This window comes from Peromyscus leucopus, chromosome 23, assembly GCF_004664715.2.
Source record: "Peromyscus leucopus breed LL Stock chromosome 23, UCI_PerLeu_2.1, whole genome shotgun sequence".
NCBI classification, from domain to species: domain Eukaryota; kingdom Metazoa; phylum Chordata; class Mammalia; order Rodentia; family Cricetidae; genus Peromyscus; species Peromyscus leucopus.
The window spans coordinates 36,960,193-36,978,982 of NC_051082.1; the positions used below are offsets into that span (position 1 = coordinate 36,960,193).

At 45.9% G+C, this 18,790-nt stretch overlaps 1 protein-coding gene across 1 annotated transcript in view; it reads right to left on the reverse strand.

Moving 5' to 3' along the window:
* Fbn3 (fibrillin 3) overlaps nt 1–18,790 on the reverse strand; it is an 80,915-nt gene that overhangs the window by 3,196 nt on the left and 58,929 nt on the right. The window contains 11 exon segments of the mRNA XM_037198534.1: nt 855–922; nt 1,070–1,149; nt 7,978–8,128; nt 8,214–8,342; nt 11,082–11,198; nt 11,757–11,879; nt 14,705–14,830; nt 15,930–16,136; nt 17,250–17,375; nt 17,515–17,646; nt 18,569–18,691. Coding sequence (XP_037054429.1) covers nt 855–922; nt 1,070–1,149; nt 7,978–8,128; nt 8,214–8,342; nt 11,082–11,198; nt 11,757–11,879; nt 14,705–14,830; nt 15,930–16,136; nt 17,250–17,375; nt 17,515–17,646; nt 18,569–18,691 — 1,382 coding nt within the window.

Consider the following 18,790-nt stretch of genomic DNA (forward strand, 5'->3'; position numbering starts at 1 on the left):
AGTCTCCTGGATCACAGCCGCCTAACATGTCACTCAGTTTGTCTTCCACAAATAGAATAAAGCATCTTTACTGTGTCTTCTGTTGCGGCAATGATCATGTTCTCTGTTTTTGAGCGATAACTAGGGGCTTATAAAGCAGTGGCTTATGTGGGTTTCCTTAATGAGATCCCCCCCCACTCCATCAGTTGTATTCACTGTCAGGTGAGCACGTGGGCTTCTTTTTTCTCGCTCTCGTCATATTCCTTTATGCTTATTGACGAGATTGTTTTAGGCCAGCTTGTCAAAGAAAGGTTTTGAGAGCGCTTAATTTGTCACAGGAGAATGAGTAACACTAGCTTCAATGGCCAAAGGATATGTTTTTCCCAGTAGAAAAGAAACACCATAAGAACGTTGGTGGCAGATAATGCCTATATAACACACAAAGCAGTCCGCGAGTGAGCAGTACAAATCCTAGCATTATCATATCGAAGGATAAGAATCATTATGACTACAAGGATAGTAACTAAGTTAATAATGGTAAGCACAGGGCTGCTTATGTCCTCTTCCCTTTTTATTCAATAGGACAGATACAGATTATTACCAACTGGGAGCGCTCATACTGGTGCATAGTGGTTCCTCATTACCATACTCAGGACAGGGAGCGAGGTGCTATTTGACATTGATGTCTAGTCTTTGTATTTATCAGTGCCGTGAGGAGCATGCTTCGCGCCCAGTTTCACATAATGAGTTCACATATGAACACTGACTTAGGACCTTATGCATTTGTCTAGCAAGTTATTTTTGCCAGCCTAAAGGTACACTTTCTAGATCTGTGAGTTCTCTCTTGAGAGATCACATGCTTCCTTCTGGATTACCCTCAGATAGCACCTGTTAGTGTGGTAGCTGTATCTCTTCACCACGCAGGTTGTAGTCCCGATGGCAACTGGAATAAAACACTAGTAATCCTGGGATGCTACCTCGCTTTGTGATGCTTGCGGTCTCTTTGGTACGCAAGATTTTTGAAACTAGAATGTGCTATTCACTTCGCTGAGTGGGTTAGAGGCCATTGATCTTGCAATTCATAGCAGGCTTTCATAGGGCGAAGGTAATTCTTCCTTATCTGGGGTGGCCTGAGATCCAGAGCTGAACCCAGGGCTGGAGATGCAGTGTCTGAGCCAGATGGTATGGGGGAAACGTTCAGAAGCAGGCTGGTTGGCACCTCACCCCCACCATCTCCATCATCCCTTATTCAGAGCCACCAGGTTACACGACACCATCATGACAACATGTGAGCAGTGTGTTTGTTTGTTGTGTTGTGAGTGTGTGTGTGTGTGTGTGTGTGGTGTGTGTCGTGTTGCTGTGCATGTGGCTGTGTATAGTGCATAGTGTCAACCCTTACTGGATGGATGTGTGTTTTGTATCCCTTGGTTTTTACTGTGGACCTGCTTGGTGATTATTGAGAAAAACCCAAGAGATGGCACTCCGACTCTCTTTATCCCTCCATTATTTGTGTTTGCACTGGAAGAGGATGGGAGATACACAGTAAAGGATAGTTGATTACCTGTTGTATATGGGTCCAGGGCTAAGAAAACAAACAAAGTGATTTATCTCATGTTGTGGCGACGCTTCATTGTACCAATTACATTATGGACAAAAGCGGGACGTATTGGTGTGCACAATCATCTAGTATCTACAAACACTCTGAGTTGACTCCTAGCAATTAGGAGAGATGCATTAGGATCTATATGAGTGGGGTTGGTAGAAGTCTAATTTAAGTAAAGTCCCATCACTGTTGAGGGCTTGCTTACATATGCTTCAGCTGACCAACTACAGTCTGAGTACATCTGCTCGTGCGTTGTAAAAGATCCGTCAGGAGGTTTCTGGGCCTAAATTTGCACCTCTCAGTTTTACGGCCAGGATAAATAATGTCCAACCATTATCAGTTGTATGCTTGTTTCTTCGAGATTGGCCAAGATGGGTTAGCACACCTGTTGTAGGGTTCTGGGGACATTCCTCATATGTCTAACGTTGTTGCTTTCACAAATGATTCTTAATGGCATTTGAACAGCGTATGGGTTACTAAGGGAACTTGTTGTGATCTTTTATGTATTTAGAACACTCGCTTCTTAGTTAGCACCTGTCATTTCAATCGCCTACTCGAATCATTTAGCCGTATATTCATAGGAAGTTTTGTTTTTCTTGGTAATGCTTCAACTATTCACCATAAAAAACGGATCGAGTGGTTGTTCATTATAGGTGTCCACTACTATATACAAGGACTAAGAATTTAACTATTTTATTATAGGCGCGTTTTAAAATTATGCAGAGATGATTATTTTAACTTCAAGGACAGGTCCCTTCTATATTATATGAGAGAGGAGGAATAGCTCTTAGTGCAACCTCTCCTCATTATACTTTCCTTCCTCTTATATCCCTTCTATGGACTTTCTTTCCGTTGTTATTCCTATAGTTTGCTGTGGGCTCCCATCCGCTCTCTAAGTGGCGACAGTTGGTAGAGATTATAGCATGTGAAGGCCATCCTTATTAGAGACTGGTTGTACACTTAGATGTCTGAAGTCGATCAACACCCAAAAGGGACTTTTATATGTTATAGTGAGCCTTCCTACATAGGCAATACGCCATGTCTACCGGGACACATAAAGTATACGTGAGCTATATCACCCACTCTAGTACTTGAGATGAATACTGAATAAGTTAAGAAGTATATGGAGGAACAATGGAGCTCTCTTTCTAGTCTTAAAGTAGCTCACTTCTTGTGAGGCGTTGCGTCGCGAAATAAATCCCAATGTCCACCATATATTGTACGTTCATTGATGATTAATGGACTTAGACTACATTTCTCGCAGTAATCTGGCATTATTGGAGGTTATTCCCAGTTGAGCCATAAAGGGTAAGTTTGATTGAGCTATGGGTTAATATAGTAAGCTTTGTGTGTGGTTGGCTGTTTTGATGGAATGTTCATAATTCTGGTCCTTTCTTTTGAGTTGATTTAGGTTCCATAAAGCACCTCCAGATAGATAAGACTAAACTCATTACATATTGTTCTTCAGGAGGTCTCTGAAATGAAAACTGTACTTAGCATTGAGAAAGCCAATGGACCTGATTTCAACACCACTCCCCACCGAAATTCGCTCCAACATTTCAACTCGGCGTTTAGGTGAAGTTGTATTGTATGCCTCCCCTCCCATTGGGTTCATATACAGCAGTAAGGAACACTGAGAAAGGCATTCTTGTTAAGGGTGCCTCGAGATTCTTGCAGTGACGCTCCAGGAATCCAGACTTCACGCTCTCGGTTGGCTTAAGTCATCATACAGAAAACACTCTTAGTGTTTCGAGTACAACACTCAGGATCTTTTCCTTACTGTTCTGGGTTGTGGGTTGTCCTTGCTTCCTTTATATCTTTATATACTTTCTTTTAAGATTTATTTTGTATAGGTTTGTGATGTTCACTACACGTTAGGCGATTGGTTTTTGTGCACGCTGGGCATTCATGTCATGCACCACCATGATAGAGGGAAATTTAGTAGTCCTCTCGAGTGGGATCAAAGACAATTATAATATGGTGGTGGTTTTGCCTTAGAAGACACACCATGTGAGCGGTGCTGGCGCAGGGTGTGGGGAATTTCTAAGTTTTTCTACAGAGACCTATCTGGAAGAGGCAAGGACTCCAGTGAACTTCACTGCCTAGTTTCACACTGCTCTGATGAAGAACTAAGTAAAACAGCAGATGACTTTTCTCCTTCTCTCAGCACTTTTGCAGGGGGTCCACTATTATTTACAATAGAGTGTAACATTTTTCCTCTGTGAGGCACATGGTCTTTATGTTGTTGGTGCGCTGTAGTAGGCTCGATCTATCTCTCACTATCTTCTCATAATTTATCTATAGTAACTCCAATTCTGGTTAGTAGTAAACTCAACGTGGTTCACCAAGTTTGGAATTTAATGGTATATTTCGGGAGTTAGTTTGCTGATACAGGTTGGTTATTTCTGTATTCTGGGGGTAGGAGATGTTGTTTGTTTTATTGTCACATTTTTCAAGGGGGTGTTACAGCACTTACTCTAATTTTAGCATTGGATTATTTTGTGACAGAGGAGCGTTGTTTGATTTTATTTGTGTGTGGAGCGGCGTTCATTGATGATATAGGCACATATCTTTACTAATGTGCTGTCGCCTTGATGGTCTTTTTAAGAATCCCTTGAGCAATGGTCGCATCTGATTAAAGAAAGCAGTGGAATAGGCTAGAACTTGAAACTTCGAATTGTTCAGTGTCGTGAACTCCGTTTTTAGAACACGACAAAGTTGGTGCATTGTATGAATTGCTCAAAGATGAGATAATCAGTGATGGCACTTTAGGACCTGTCACGACAGTCTAAATAAAAGCACTCTGCTGTAATTCGAAGCAATACGCATGCAGTTTTATACCCTGAATGACTTTTGCTGTGCTTTCTCGTCTTTAAGACTCAGACATGAGTTGTTTTTGTGCTTTATGTACAGGTAATATATAAAATGAGACGAGGGAGGGTGTTGCAGACCCATAACGTTAATACCTTCAGTGAGGGCCTATGTCCAGATTCCCTCTCATATAGGTATACGCGATGTAGGCACCGTGAACATAACGACAGGCAGATAGTGCCGTGCAACATGTGCTAATAACAAAAGACGTTGTTGCTTTCGCGCATATCATCATCAATGATGTGTTATAGTGCAGGGGTCCGCAACGTTCATGGGAGCATTATAACACGTAGTTTTCAACCTCAGTGAAGGCTATATTGAAGAGAAATGTTGCAACTTAAGTAACACTACACTCTTTTAGCCCATAAACAAGAGCTTCTATCCATCTCTCTTGAAGCTCTATAGACCCTTGGTCTTTCAGTCCCGGACAGTTAACCAACTGGAGGCGAACATCTTTGTAAGCGCTCAACACAAGATAGCCACGCTGCTAGTGGTTGGTGTTTGGCAACAACCATTAATCGGTGCAAGGGAGCTTGCGGACCTTGCATCGCTGTCACACTTATTGTTATTTGCACTGTTTTATGGCCAGAATAGGTCGCATAACAATAGTGGGCTAGTTCTTCCACATTCCTGGCAGGACGCCCGTCAAACGGCTCCTCTTGGGTTGAGAGATATAATTTGGAAAAACACCTCGAGAATTAGGGCTGAGACAGGAAACAACGTTGGAAAACTGGACAATCGATAACTGAAAATTGTTCAAGTGGGTGCAGCAAACAGTAGGCATCTACCACAACTGCCTTGGTGTGATAAGCTTACACTTACATATTTTAATCACTCTGTAGGTGAAGAAGAACCGATATTAGAGGGACAGGAATGGGAAAAGGTTTATAAACTTCGTAATTTTCGTATGCCAGTTGGCGCCTTTGGAGACCATTCACGACAAAAAAACCCCACTCGCATGATTATTCTTTACTGCTTAGAAAAGGCACGAATTTCGTTTCTTTCTTTGCGCATCCTTCATATATTACTAATGCTCCTGTTTGTTTTCGGTACTCAAGACATTTTTAGGCTAAGGTGCCAGCTAACCAAACACAGCATCTTTTTACTGGGTGTGAAAGCTTTCCAGTAAATCTCATTAGGAAGTTTTCTCAAACTATGTGTAGAGTCTGTCCTTATTGTGTCCATCAACCGATGGGAGTAATTATAATTTACAAGCTCCTAAGGGCCCTTTATTATGCCATTCTCAAATTTTCCCTTATACGTGGCTTTTTCTTAAGTTGCGCTCAGGCGGTACAACTCTAAAACGGTCTGAGAACAGGCAGCTTTCTATCTCATCTCACTCGTGGTAGCTCCAATGATTACATTTCTTGTGCGATAAGGGATTCAATTAAGAACTGTAGGATACCTGAACAGAGATAATACTATGAGATGCGCTTATAGCCATATGAATACTAAGGAGCAAACCAGTCATCCCCTACCTGTCACTCTGTACTCTTTTCACACACTCTCACCAATTATCAAACTGTACCATGTTGGCTGCGAGCAGGTAAACCAGAACGTACGCTGTTAGCTTTGTGCTATATTTAAGCACCAAGTCCTCAGGCGAGCTTTGTGTATGGTCAGATAGCCACTGCAAGAATCAACGTTCGCGACAGATATCTTTCCTCTACTCCGTCTGTCTAGCTCTTTATCGCTTTTCCTTCTCTCACAAATTCTAGAGCCTCTGTTTGCAAAGTCCTTAGTTAGAGCGTGAAAGGTAGAGAGTTGAGGAGAAAGTCAACAAGTGTCACTCTAAGTTGCATGAGTTAGACCAGTTGTTATGTCACACATATGTGAGAAATGTTGCTACTTAATAACAAACACGTGCACTGAGTTATAGTTATTATTAGATAAAGTTTTGTATCTTGATATATTAGATCTTCTTAATTCTATTTCTATCTATCTTATCTACTTATCTATTCATCTACTCATGCGTTATGTGCTCACCTCATCTATACTACTTTATCTAAGTCTCTATAATACATCTAAACTCTACATCATTATCTTTCATATATTTTTTATGATATATGTATACATAATACTATGATCGTATTATACTATCTAGTCTATTATCTATCTAACTATCTAATTCATTCCCTCTTGCTTCTACTGTGGTTTCCTATACTTGATGCATGTAACACAATCTTAAGGTGAAAAAAGAGGTTCAGCGGGATTTTGGAAAGGAAGTGAAAGGAACGCGCGTATAGTATGGGCAAGGGTTGGGAGGAAGAAAGGTGATGAAAGTATGATATAAGATCTTAATTTTTAGTACCTATGTACCAGTTCAAAAATGCAAAAAAGATAAGAACTAGTAGACGGTAGAAAATGTTTGAAAGTGATAGAGATGAGGGTGTTGATAGGAAAGTCTTGTCTGCATGCAAAATATTATGGGGAAATGGTTGTTGAATAGTAGAAGGCAAGTTCTTTTTACCGTTTTAAGAGGTCCCTCTTGAATAATTTGCTATGGTATTGAATAGACTAGAGTTGTGATACAGAGGGCAAGTTCTTTACCTCAAGAGCCTCTGAAATTGCTATGGTGAAGACAGCATGTGTGTCTTGAGAGGCGTTGCTGTACTCATGGCAGACATGACTCATCAACCACACTATTCTCTCCATTGCATCTATGGCAGGCATTGCTAAACCTTTCTACTCTGCGCAGACATTGCTAATCAATCACAGCATTCTTTCTGTTGCACACTTGGTAGACACTGTTAATCCCAGTCTTTTGGTGCTGCACTTTTTCCGGCTAGTCAGGCCATCACTCTGTAACAAATGGACTTGAACATCATGCCATGTTTGTTCACCAGGTCAGTGACTTCCCAGTGGTCAACCTTTTAGGCTGGCCCATTTGATTTATAAATGGACCAGCTTGTCATAACATCTGCAGGGGAAAAGATTCCTACTTGTCTGCTCTGGAAAGATTCTGGTGAGTGCTTGGCTGTGGTGATGTATTGTGTACCCTAATAAAATTTGCCTGGAGATCAGAGAACAGAACAAGCCACTAGATTAAACATAGATGCCAGGCAGTGGTGGCTCACACCTTTAATCCCAGCACTCGGGAGGCAGGGATCTGTCTGGATCTCTGTGAGTTCAAAGCCACCCTGCACTTCATGAGATTGACTCAGTCGAGGAGGGGAACGGAGCTGGGAAGTGGTGGCACACACCTTTCATCCCAGCACTTGGGAATCACAAACCTTTAATCCCAGCATGAAGAAGGAAGTGATATGGCTGGGCAGAGAAAGGTATATAAGGCTTGAGGAGACAGGAACTAAAGCTTTTTGGCTGAGAAACTCTTTTCAGATGGGGGGCCCTTTTCAGCTGGACCCCTTTTGGCTGAGGACTCAGAGACATTCAAACAGGACTCATGGAGTTGGCGAGGTGAGACATGGCAGTGGCTTGTTCCTTTGTCTCTCTGATCTTTCAGCACTTAGCCCAATATCTAGCTCCGGGTTTTTTATTATAAAACCTATTAGATTTTGTGTTACACTTGGCTTCCTCCCAGCCCTGGCCACTCACCCACACACTGGGCCCACTGGGCATGCTGGGTGAAGCCTTGGGGGCAGCTACAACGGTAGCCCCCCAGCTCATTCTGACAGCCAAACTGGCAGCGGTGGGGCCTGCCACACTCGTTTACATCTGAGACACAGAAGAGGAGAGAAGATCGGTGGGTGCTTCCTGGGATCATCCCCCAGGCTGAGAACCCACTCAAACTCTACTTCACCTTCACAGCTGTGGCCAGAGCTGTCCAGGATGAAGCCTCTGTTACACTCACAGTAGAAGCTGCCTGGGGTATTTTGGCAGTGTCCATGGGTACCGCACAGGCCAGGTTGGGCCAAGCACTCATCATTATCTATAGAGGACAGAGAATGGGTCGGGTTGCTTTGTGGTTAGAGGGTGAATATGAAGGGCTATCATGCTGGTGTTGACACTACACTGTGTGGCTTCAGAGGAGTCCCTCCCTTTCTGTGGTGGTTTCTTCCTCTGAGAAATGAGATAAGAATCGTTCCTAGCTCACAGAATTGCAGCCAGTGTTTGTGGTACTGCATGTAAAGTGCTTTGCGTGGAGTGTTAGGAAGTTCCCAGGAATCCACAAGGATGACTCCACCATAGACTACTGGCAATAGTCGAGAGGGTGCCTGAGCTGGCCTACTCTGATGACTGGATGGCAGAATACCCTAACTGTCATCATAGAACTCTCATCCAGTGACTGAAGGAGGCAGATGCAGAAATCCATGGCTGGGTCCCAGGCAGAGCTCTGGGAGTCCATTCGATGAGACAGAGGAGGAATTCTATGAGCAAGAGATGTCGAGACCATGATTGGAAAAAGTGCAGAGACAACTAGCCAAACTAGTGAAAGCACATAAACTGTGGACCAGTAGCTGGGGAGCCCCCATGGTGCTGGACTGGACCCTCTGGATAAGACAGTTGTTTGGCTTGAACTGTTTAGGGGGCCCCAAGGCAGTGGGACCGGGACCTGACCCTAGTGCATGAGCTGGCTTTTTGGAACCTAGTGCCTTGGTGCAGGGAGAAGGGGCTTGGACCTGCCTTGGCTGAATTTGCCGGGCTCTGCTGATTCTCCATGGGGGACCTTGCCTTGGAGGGGGTGGGAATGAGGGGTGCGTTGTGGGGGAATGCTGATGGATGGGAAGAGGGAGAATGGAGGAATCTGTGGTTGGTGTGTGGAGTGAGTGGAAAATATCTTAATAAAAAATATTATTAAAAAAGTGCTTTATTTGAAATGAGAATTCAGTGGATTTATCCATGAGAGAGCTTATAACAGTTTCTGCTATGAAAGTCAGACATTACCAAAACTAGGCTGAGGATGTAGCTTAGTGATAGCATGTTCTCCTGAAATTCCCAATACTGTTTTTAAAATGTTAACAAACCCTTATGCAGTCAGATGTGTTACACAGGCCCATAATCTTGATTACTTAGGGGCCTGAGGCAGGAAGATCACAAGTTCAAGGCCAGCTAGGTCAACTTAGTGAGAACCTGTCTCAAAATAAAAAGCAAAATGAGGGTCTGGGCAGCTGGCTCAGTCAGTTAAGTGCCTGCTGTACAAGAATGAGGACCTGAGTTCAGTCTTCAGAACCAGATGTGGTGTTTGTCATTATCCACGGAGACAGGTGGTCCCTGGGGGCTGGGCAGCAGTTCATCCTAATCAATTAGCCCCAGTTCCTAATGAGAGACACTGTCTCAAAAAATAAGGTGGGGATGGAGCTGGAGAAATGACTCAGTAGTTAAGAGTCATTTTGGCTGCTTTTCCAGAGGACCCTGGTTTAATTTCCGAAGCCAAGTAGGTAACTACAGTCTGTAACTCCAGTGTTCCCTGCCCGTGGCCCCTGCGAGCACTGCATGTGTGTGATACACGTACAGGCATACATACATACAGGCATACATACATACATATACAGGCATACATACATACAGGCATACATACATACAGGCATACATACATACATATACAGGCATATATGCATACAGGCATACATACATATATACATACAGGCATACATATATACATACATACATACATGCATGCATACATACATACAGGCAAAACATCCATACTCATGAAATAAAAATAAGTAAAATCTCAGGTCTGGTGATTGTGGCCCACATCTTTAATCTCTGCACTCAGGAGGCAGAGCCAAGTGGAACTCTGAGTTCAAGGCCAGCCTGGTCTACAGAGCAAGCTTCAGGATAGCCAGAGCTACAAAGAGAAATCCTGTTTCAAAAAAAAAAAAAAGTAAAACCTCAAACAAAACAAAACAAAAACTCCAACAAGGTGTGTGTGTGTGTGTGTGTGTGTGTGTGTGTGTGTGTGCTTCTGTGTGCATGTGAAGGCCAGAGATTGGCCTCAGGTGTCTTGCTCAATCACTTCACCTTCTTGTTGAGAGTTTCTCGTGGGACTTGGAGCTTATTTATTTGGCTAGACTGGCTGGCCCTCACCGCCCTGGGATCCTACTTTCTGTACCCCCCCAGGAGTGCCTAGCTTTTAATGTGAGTGATGGGGATCTGAACTCAGGTCCTCATAGCCTGAGCAGCAAGCACTTTTTGCTGACTAACACATCAGTTCCAGGATGTTTATCAATCAAATAGTCTATGGACATCGTTACCACAGCTGGTGCTAGCTTAGAGGGTTTTGGGAGGGGGGGCTGGCACTAGAGGGAGTTCTCGTTCCCACAGGCCCAGAAGACACTAAGAGGCCATGGCAGATAGCTTGGTGGCTTTGGCTTCTGAACTACTTTCTCCAGAGTGACTGTGTAAACTCCTGAGTTTGGGAAACATCCTGGGAAAGCTCAATAAGAGAGGACCCAGCAGGGATGGATCATGGGGAAGGGGAGACATGCTGGGCCCAGACCAGAGGGATTTCTGAGGGTAGCCCTCCCACCTCCCTAGGGTAATGAAGAAGGTTCTAGGTGTCACCAAGATGCGTGTATCGAGGGACTGTGTTCTAATCACCCCCTGTCCTCCCGGCCTGACACATGAGGAGTGCTTGACGCTGCTTTTGTCTCACAAACAGGTGAGGGTGGGGTTGTGAGGGTTGTGTTGGGGAGCGGGGTGGGAAGCAGATAGCACAACTCACCGAAACAAGCTTGCTGGTGTTGTGTGAAGCCAGGGGGACAGCGGCAGGCGAAGGCGCCCACGGTGTTGACACAGACGAACTGGCAGTTGTGTTGCCTGGAGGCGCACTCATCCAGGTCTGCGGACAGGGGGTTCCAGGGGGCAGGGGCAGGGCTCAAGGGTGGAGCTCAGCCAGAGGACTAGCCAAGGGGACGGTCCTCAGAGGAGCTTGGGGATGGTGGTGAGGAGACAGGCTCGAGGGTGTGTGGGTGTGGGGTGGCTTTAGAGGGCGGCTTGAGAGGAAGTTTCAGAGGCTGGGCTTGAGGACAGAGTTCAAGGCTGGGACCATATGGGACCAGCCCGGGAGGCCGGGCTCAGAGGGGGTTTGAGGGAGGAAGCTCAACTGTGGGCTTGGGTGTATGGAGAGGGTGGGGAGTAGGTTGGAGCGTTGCTGGGGCGGGGAGGCTTGATAGGTGATAGCTCAAGGACAAGGGTTCAGGGGATAACCATGAGTGGGACCTAAGGGTCCGGTCAGGGGTGGGGCCTGGGATCACTCTTGCCACTCCAAGCAGGGTGCTCTTGCCACTGATGGAGTGGGAAGGGAGGTATCCTGGCTGTGGTGGGGCCAACTCTATGCAGCTGGGAGTGTCTTGAGTCCAACAGTGACGAGGAAGATCGAGGGAGGGAAGGACATCACCTTTGCAGGTCCTGAGATCTTCCTCCAGCAGGTAGCCACGGGGGCAGGCGCACAGAAAGGTACCCTCTGTGTTTTTGCAGAGGAAGGAACATGGCTTGGGGTCCTGGCCGCACTCGTCCACGTCTAGAAGGGATGGCAGGGCATGAGGGGGACTCATACAGACATATCCAGGGCTTGATGGGGGCCTCACAGGCTGGGACCCCTGCTCAGACTCTGGTTATCTGAAATTGTGGAACTACTTAAGTTATTTCATTTTTATTATTAAACTTTATTTCTTTACTTTTTCATTTTCATGAGATAAGGTCTCGCTGGGTAGCCCAGGCTGGCCTGGAACTCACAGAGATCCACCTGCCTCTGCCTCCTCAGTGCTGGGATTAAAGTTGTGGGACACCATGCCTGTCCCTAAAACTGTTAATGACATTTACTTATTGCCCGTGTATATGGGGGGGCACACATATTTGACAAGTGTGCATGTGGAGGTCAGAGGACAACTTGCAGGAAGGAGTTGGCTCTCGCCTCTAACATTTGGGTGCCAGGTTTTGAACCCAGGTCAGCAGGCTTGTTGGCAAGCATCTTTACCCACTAAGGCATCTCAATGGCCCTGTTTTCTATTTTTATACAGTGCTGGGAATCAAACCCAGGTCTTTATGTTGGCAAATGACAGGAAAGAACTCCACACCCCACTCACACTTTTTCCAATAAAAAGCCAGATAGTAAATAGAGTACCTGTGGACTCAGCAGTGGAAAATATTTTTTGGGAAAAAAGTGTCTGTACTGAACATTCAGATTATTTTCTTTCTAGTGTCCCAAATAGTACACATCACAACTGCTACACTGTATCAGCCTTCATCAATACTGAAGAGACAGTGCATTAGCATCTATGTTACATTGTAATAGAGATGAGAAATCATATAGAAATGATTATTTTATTTTATTTAAAATGAAAAAAAGATTTTGTGTGTGTTTGTACGGATGTTTTGCCTGCATATATGTATGTGTGTACCTCCTGTGTGCCAGGTGCCTGGAAGGTCAGAAAGAATGTTGGATCTCCTTGAACTGGAGCTACAGACAGTTGTGAGCTGACATGTCGGTACTGGGAATCAAACTCTGCAAGAGCAGCTGGAGCTCTTAACTGATAAGCTATCCCTCCAGGACCCCATTTTATTTTAGAGACAGAGTTTCAACTTGTAGCAGAGGCTGGCCTAGAACTCACAAAGTAGCCAAGGCTAGCCTTTAGCTCACTGCAAGCTTCCTGCCTCAGCCTCCCATGTGCTAGGATTGTAGGTATGAACACCTAGCAAGATGGCTTAAACATTTTTAGGATGCAAATATGGGAAAGGGGATTATAGGGAGGAGGTGGGGTGTGACAAAGGTGGGAAGGAGATGAGAGCTGGGTGAGTGTAATGGAAATGTATATAACACATATCATATATAACATGTAGATAATAATTATATAATGTACATCCACGAAAACTTCAGAGAACAAATTTAAATAATAAAAATACTTTTAAAAGGAGTTGTGGTATGGCTCAGCAGTAGAGTGTCTTTCTAGAACATACCACCGAGGGGCTGGGGGAATGGATTAGAGGTAGAGCTCCTGACTAGAACCCAGTGAGGGGCTGGGGGTGTGGCTCAGTGGTAGAGCCCCTGCCTAGAATGTGGGGTCCCTAGGTTCCACTCTTATCATCACAAAAAGTAAAAATGAAAAAAAAAAAAAACCTAAAGGAATATACAGGAGGATGTGTGTAGGTCATAGGCAAATACTACACCATTAAAATTTTGTTATTTTAATTTGTGTGTGTGTCCCTGAGTGTTTTGTATGTGCATCATGTGAGCGCAGAAGCCAGGAGGCCTGAAGAGGGCATTGGGTTCCCTGGAATTATAGTTACAGGTTGGGGAGCGGCCCACTGTGGGTACTGGAAACTGAACTCAGGTCCTTTGCAAGTTCTCTTAACCACTGAGCCATTTCCTCAACCCCAAAGCCACCATTTTATACTAGAGGTTTAAGAAGCTCCCAGTTTGGTATGGTAGGGAAATGAATATTGGAAAAAAAAAAAAAAAACCTTTGGGTCTGAGGGATGAATGAATGTTTACCTTTGTGGGTGTGGTGGTTTGAATGAGAATGTCTCCCATGACCTCATGTATTTGGACCCTTGGTCCTCTGTTGGTGGTACTGTTTGGGGAGACCAAGGAGGTGAAACTTTCATGGAGAAATTATGTCACTAGGGGTGAGCTTTGAGAGTTTAGACTCCTGCAATTTCTGGTTTTCTCTCTCTTCTCTGTGCTTGTGGTTCAAGACAAGGACCTTTTAGCTTCCTGCACCTGCCACCATGCCTGCCGCTAGCTGCCACGCCTCCCGCCACCGTGCCCGCTGCTACACCTCCTGCTGCCTTGTCTCCCAGTCATGGAAGACTCTCATTCCTCTGAAGCGTAAACCCAAATAAAGTCTCTTCCATAAGTAGATGTGGTCATGGTGTTTTATTACAGCAGCAGAAAATCAAACTAATATAGTTGGTTGCATTGTGTAATCACAACTAGCTAACACAATCTGCCCATCAGGAAAATAGTCACCGAAGGTAAATAAACACACAGGCATGGCTGTGTGCCAATAAACTTTACTTACAACTTGGCCCTCAGATTGGAGTTTGTAACCCATGATTTGGAGGAACACCTGGTACACGGTGTATTTAAAAAAAGAAAAAAGAAAAACTTAGGATGTATGAAATAACAGGAGGAAATAAGAGCTGGAAATGTGACCCAAACAGGATGGAAATGCCAAAGAATGTTTGCTTCTGGTCTATTTTTTGGGTTCCTTAGGATATGGGAACATTTTGTGCATGAAAACCAAGAGACAGAAAGTGGGTAGGCCCCATGGAAATGGGGGCTACAGGCTTTTACAGAAACATAACTAGACCAAAGGCACAGGGTAGGGGTGGGGCTTGGCTCACCCATGCAGGCAGTGGCAGTGGCATCTGGTGTATACCCAGCTTGGCAGTCACAGTGGAAGGAACCAATGCTATTGATGCACTCGCCATGGGGGCACAGGTCGGCAAACATGTGACATTCATCCACATCTAGGAACAAGCAGAGCAGGGCAGAGGTTGGCTGGCTATCTTGTTCTCCTAAAGCACACCTTCTCTACCCACAAGCCCTCTTCCCAGAGGCAAGTCCAGTCTTCCTTTCCTTTACTCTGACCACATGGCTGCCACCCTTAGGCTTTGGGTCAGTCCTGAGCCAACAGGATTGCTGATAGAGCTTCATTCCATTGAGTATGCACACACACGCGCGCACGCGCGCACACACACACACACACACACACACACACAAATACACACATATACATACGCATGTACACATACATACATACATACATACATACACAAATAAACACATATACACATTTACCTCAGCCTCAGCCTGACGAGCAAACAGCAACACACATACTCAGAGGGACTCATAAACACATAGAGCATCTTACTTCAGCCACACACCCAGATGCTGCTGCAGAATCTTGAGTCACAGGGACATGCACCCAACCCAGGGCTCCTTAGTCCCTCAGGCACACTGAAAATAGGCATTTCTGAGGTCTGGCCATATCATTGCTGTTTACTCAGGAAAACCATTTCGCCCTTAGTGATATACATGGTCTATATATATAGACTCACACTCATTCACAGATATGCATGCAGTCATGTACCTACCCTTATAAACTTGGTAGAATTCATTAACACCTGACAGGCTCACTCTTCCACACAGTTTTCTAGTTCATGCAATGAGTTGTTCACAAAGTCCAGTAGCCCCCATGCCCAGGAGCAATGCAGCACTCTGTAAGCTTTCACACACAGAGGATACAAACCAGCTCATACACACATACATTAACAGGCTTTCTCAGAGAGTACACACCTCCTAATAGGGTCTCCCATGCACATTAACAAGTCTGTACACACCACAAACAACACACACACACACACACACACACACACACACACACACACACACACACCTCTTCCCATGTCTGCTCACTTGGCCATTGCAGTTCATGCACGCACAGGGCAAATACTGTTCTTGTATCTGCTAGCACACTGGCATACACACACATGCACAAGCACACAGAGTAGCTCACACCATTGTAGCACAGCCACATAACTTTAACATGACCTCAAGGACACTCACCTTGGCCCTCGGTGCTATAGCCCTTGCCATGGGGGCAGAGCTTCCTGTGGGCGGAGGTGCCAGGCAAGGGACAGGGCTCACAATGGGGGCCCCAGCCCCGGCCGCCCCCGCAGCAGCACTCGGCTCTGGGCACGGCCTCACCACTGCTTGACCAACTCTGGCACATGGCCTGCAGCACCTCAGAGAAGCAGAGCCCCTGCCGGATATCTGCAGAGAATTGGTAGGAAGGGTGGGCAGGAAGACTGCTTTGCTCAGGACCTCCTTCTCTGTGGTGCCTAGCAGCCAGGCATATGAGTGTAGGAGGGGCATCTTCCCCTTGGCACGGGACACTGTGAAACACTCTCAAATGGGTTAGGTAACGCCCGTTCGCCTCAATGGACTGGGGCAAAAGCTACCACCCACCCAAATATCAGTGTTAGCTCTGGGATAGGTTATGAAAGCTGGGTGGCCTCTGTGGAGGGCAGTGTCTTTGGCCACTGTGAGAAAGGATAATTAAAGGGCAGAGGGAAGCAGGGGAACAGAGCAGGAAGAGATGATGCTTGGGATAGAACAACAGGGACAGAGGAGAAAAATATCGGGGCTGGTGAGATGGCTCACTTGCTGCCAACCCTGATGACCTGAGTTTGATCCCTGGGACCCACAAGGTAGAAAGAAAGAGTCAATCTCCACACATATACCATGGCACACTGTGCACAATGGTCCCCAAACCCTCAACATTGATAGCAAATAAAGTGTAATTAAATAGAATAAAAAATAAGATCAGAGAGAGGTGGGAAGTGAGGGCTAATTACAGACGGGAAGATTCTCGGCTGGTCACTCCATAAAGCCAAGTCAGGATATTCCAATCACTGAGATGGGGTTGGAGGCAAAAATGCTGAGCTGACTTTGGGGTAAGCTATAGTGTTGGGGTTTGGGAATGGGGTGTCTAGAAGATGCATAGCATCTGGCCTGAAGCTAGGGGATGCACCTTATCCATGGGGAGGAGAGAAGAGGATGCAAACAGGAATGGACAGGTGCCTAACACAGAAGGCACTGTTAAGGTCATCTGCTGGGTTCAGTTCTTAGGTTGTTGTGGGAAACCCACACAGAGATCATTCTGGGGTGATGCCTCTGGGGTCAGAGAAGTCATGGAGGTGGGTGGCAAAGAGGAGGGGGAGGACAGGGAGGAACTAGCTCCTCTATGGAGCGTGTACAGGCTCATGTATCTATATTGATGATGGCACAGCGATTCCCTTCATGCCTCCTCAGTGTTCCTGACCTCATCCTTGCCTCAGACCTCCCAAGTTTCTGTTCACCTTGCTTGTTCCTGGTTACACTCACCATGGCACTCAGTGAGGGTGGAGCTGGGATGGAAGCCCTCATCACAATCACACCGGAAGCTTCCCACTGTGTTGATGCAGCGGCCGTGGGCACAGAGGCTGGACTGGGCCTGGCATTCGTCCTCATCTGAGATGGGAGGGATGAAGCAGGCCAGAGGGGGAGGCCAAAGCCACCAAGCCAGTTGCCCTTGGCCTTGAAAGTTCCCCTTTCACTTTGAACTCTCCCCTCCATGTAGCTTTCCCTGTGCCCTGGAAGTACCACGTACCTGTGCAGTCCTCCCCAGAGGGCTGGGGTTGCATGCCAGGCGGGCAGATGCAGATGTAAGTGCCAATGAGGTTTTTGCACAGCATGCCTCGGGTGTGGCAATCCTGAGACCCATCTGCACACTCGTCCACATCTTTGGATGACCAGAGAAGGTGGGTAAGTCAAGGTCATGCCTTCCACAGCTTGGTTCTAGATGGGACGAGCCTAGATCCCATCCCTTAGCAGCCATAAAGGGTCAAGGTGTCCCCCAGAAGCTCATGAGTTACAAACTTAATTCCTAAAGTTTTATGGTGATGGTATTTAGAGCTGGAGGTGATAGGATTAGATGAGGTCATGATGATGGGGGGGGCTCCCATGATGGTGTCAGTGGTGTTATAAGAACAGACCTGATTCAGCACCTCGATCTGCCTTGCTTTGTGCCACCTGGAGACCCTCACCACTAGCACCAGGTGTGCATATCCACACACATGCAAGAAGGCAGAGGGGACTGTCACATATCCTGTTCTGTCACGCTCTGCCTTGTTTCCTTAGTCTAGTATAGTCTAGTCTGAAACTAGCTAACCTGGTATCCAGCAAGCCCCACGGATCCTTCTGTCTTTGCAGTGCTGGCATTAAAGGCCTTCATGTGGTCTCACCCAGATTTTGACATGGGTGCTTGGGTCTGAATTCAGGTCCTCATGCTAGTTAGTACAGCAAGTGCTCTTAGCCACTGAGTCATCTCTCCTGTCCTAGATTCCTGTTCTTTATCAATTACCCAGTCTGCAGCAATCAGTTATAGCAAAAAGCTACTACTTCTCCAACAAGCAAAAACCACTTCTTCTTCAAAACCAAGTGTCTATTTCCTGCCCCAGTCCAGCTGTCTGCTGTGTGAGCTTCTTTGCTGCTCACTTCTACCCTCTGGGGTCAGTTCAGTTTCAAGACAGGAAACCAGAGTGCTGAGACCACATCTGGATCTGTTCGAAGTCAGGACCATTTTTGGTGTGATGTTAGTACACAGTGGAGATCATAAGATCAGTGGTGGGGAATCAGAGAGCCCTGCCATTGGCAGTCCCTACCTTGGCACATGGCACCATCCTTCCTCAGTGCGTAGCCAGCTGGGCAGGTGCATAGGTAGGAGCCCTCAGTGTTGTGGCAGCGGAAAGCACAGAGCAGTGGATTCAGGGTGCACTCGTCAATGTCTGTGGAGGCCAGCAGAGGTTTCATCTGGGCAGGCTCTCCCTGGGGTACCCCTGGTACCTCTTAAGGATCAGCCCATGTCAATGTTATACAGCTCTGGT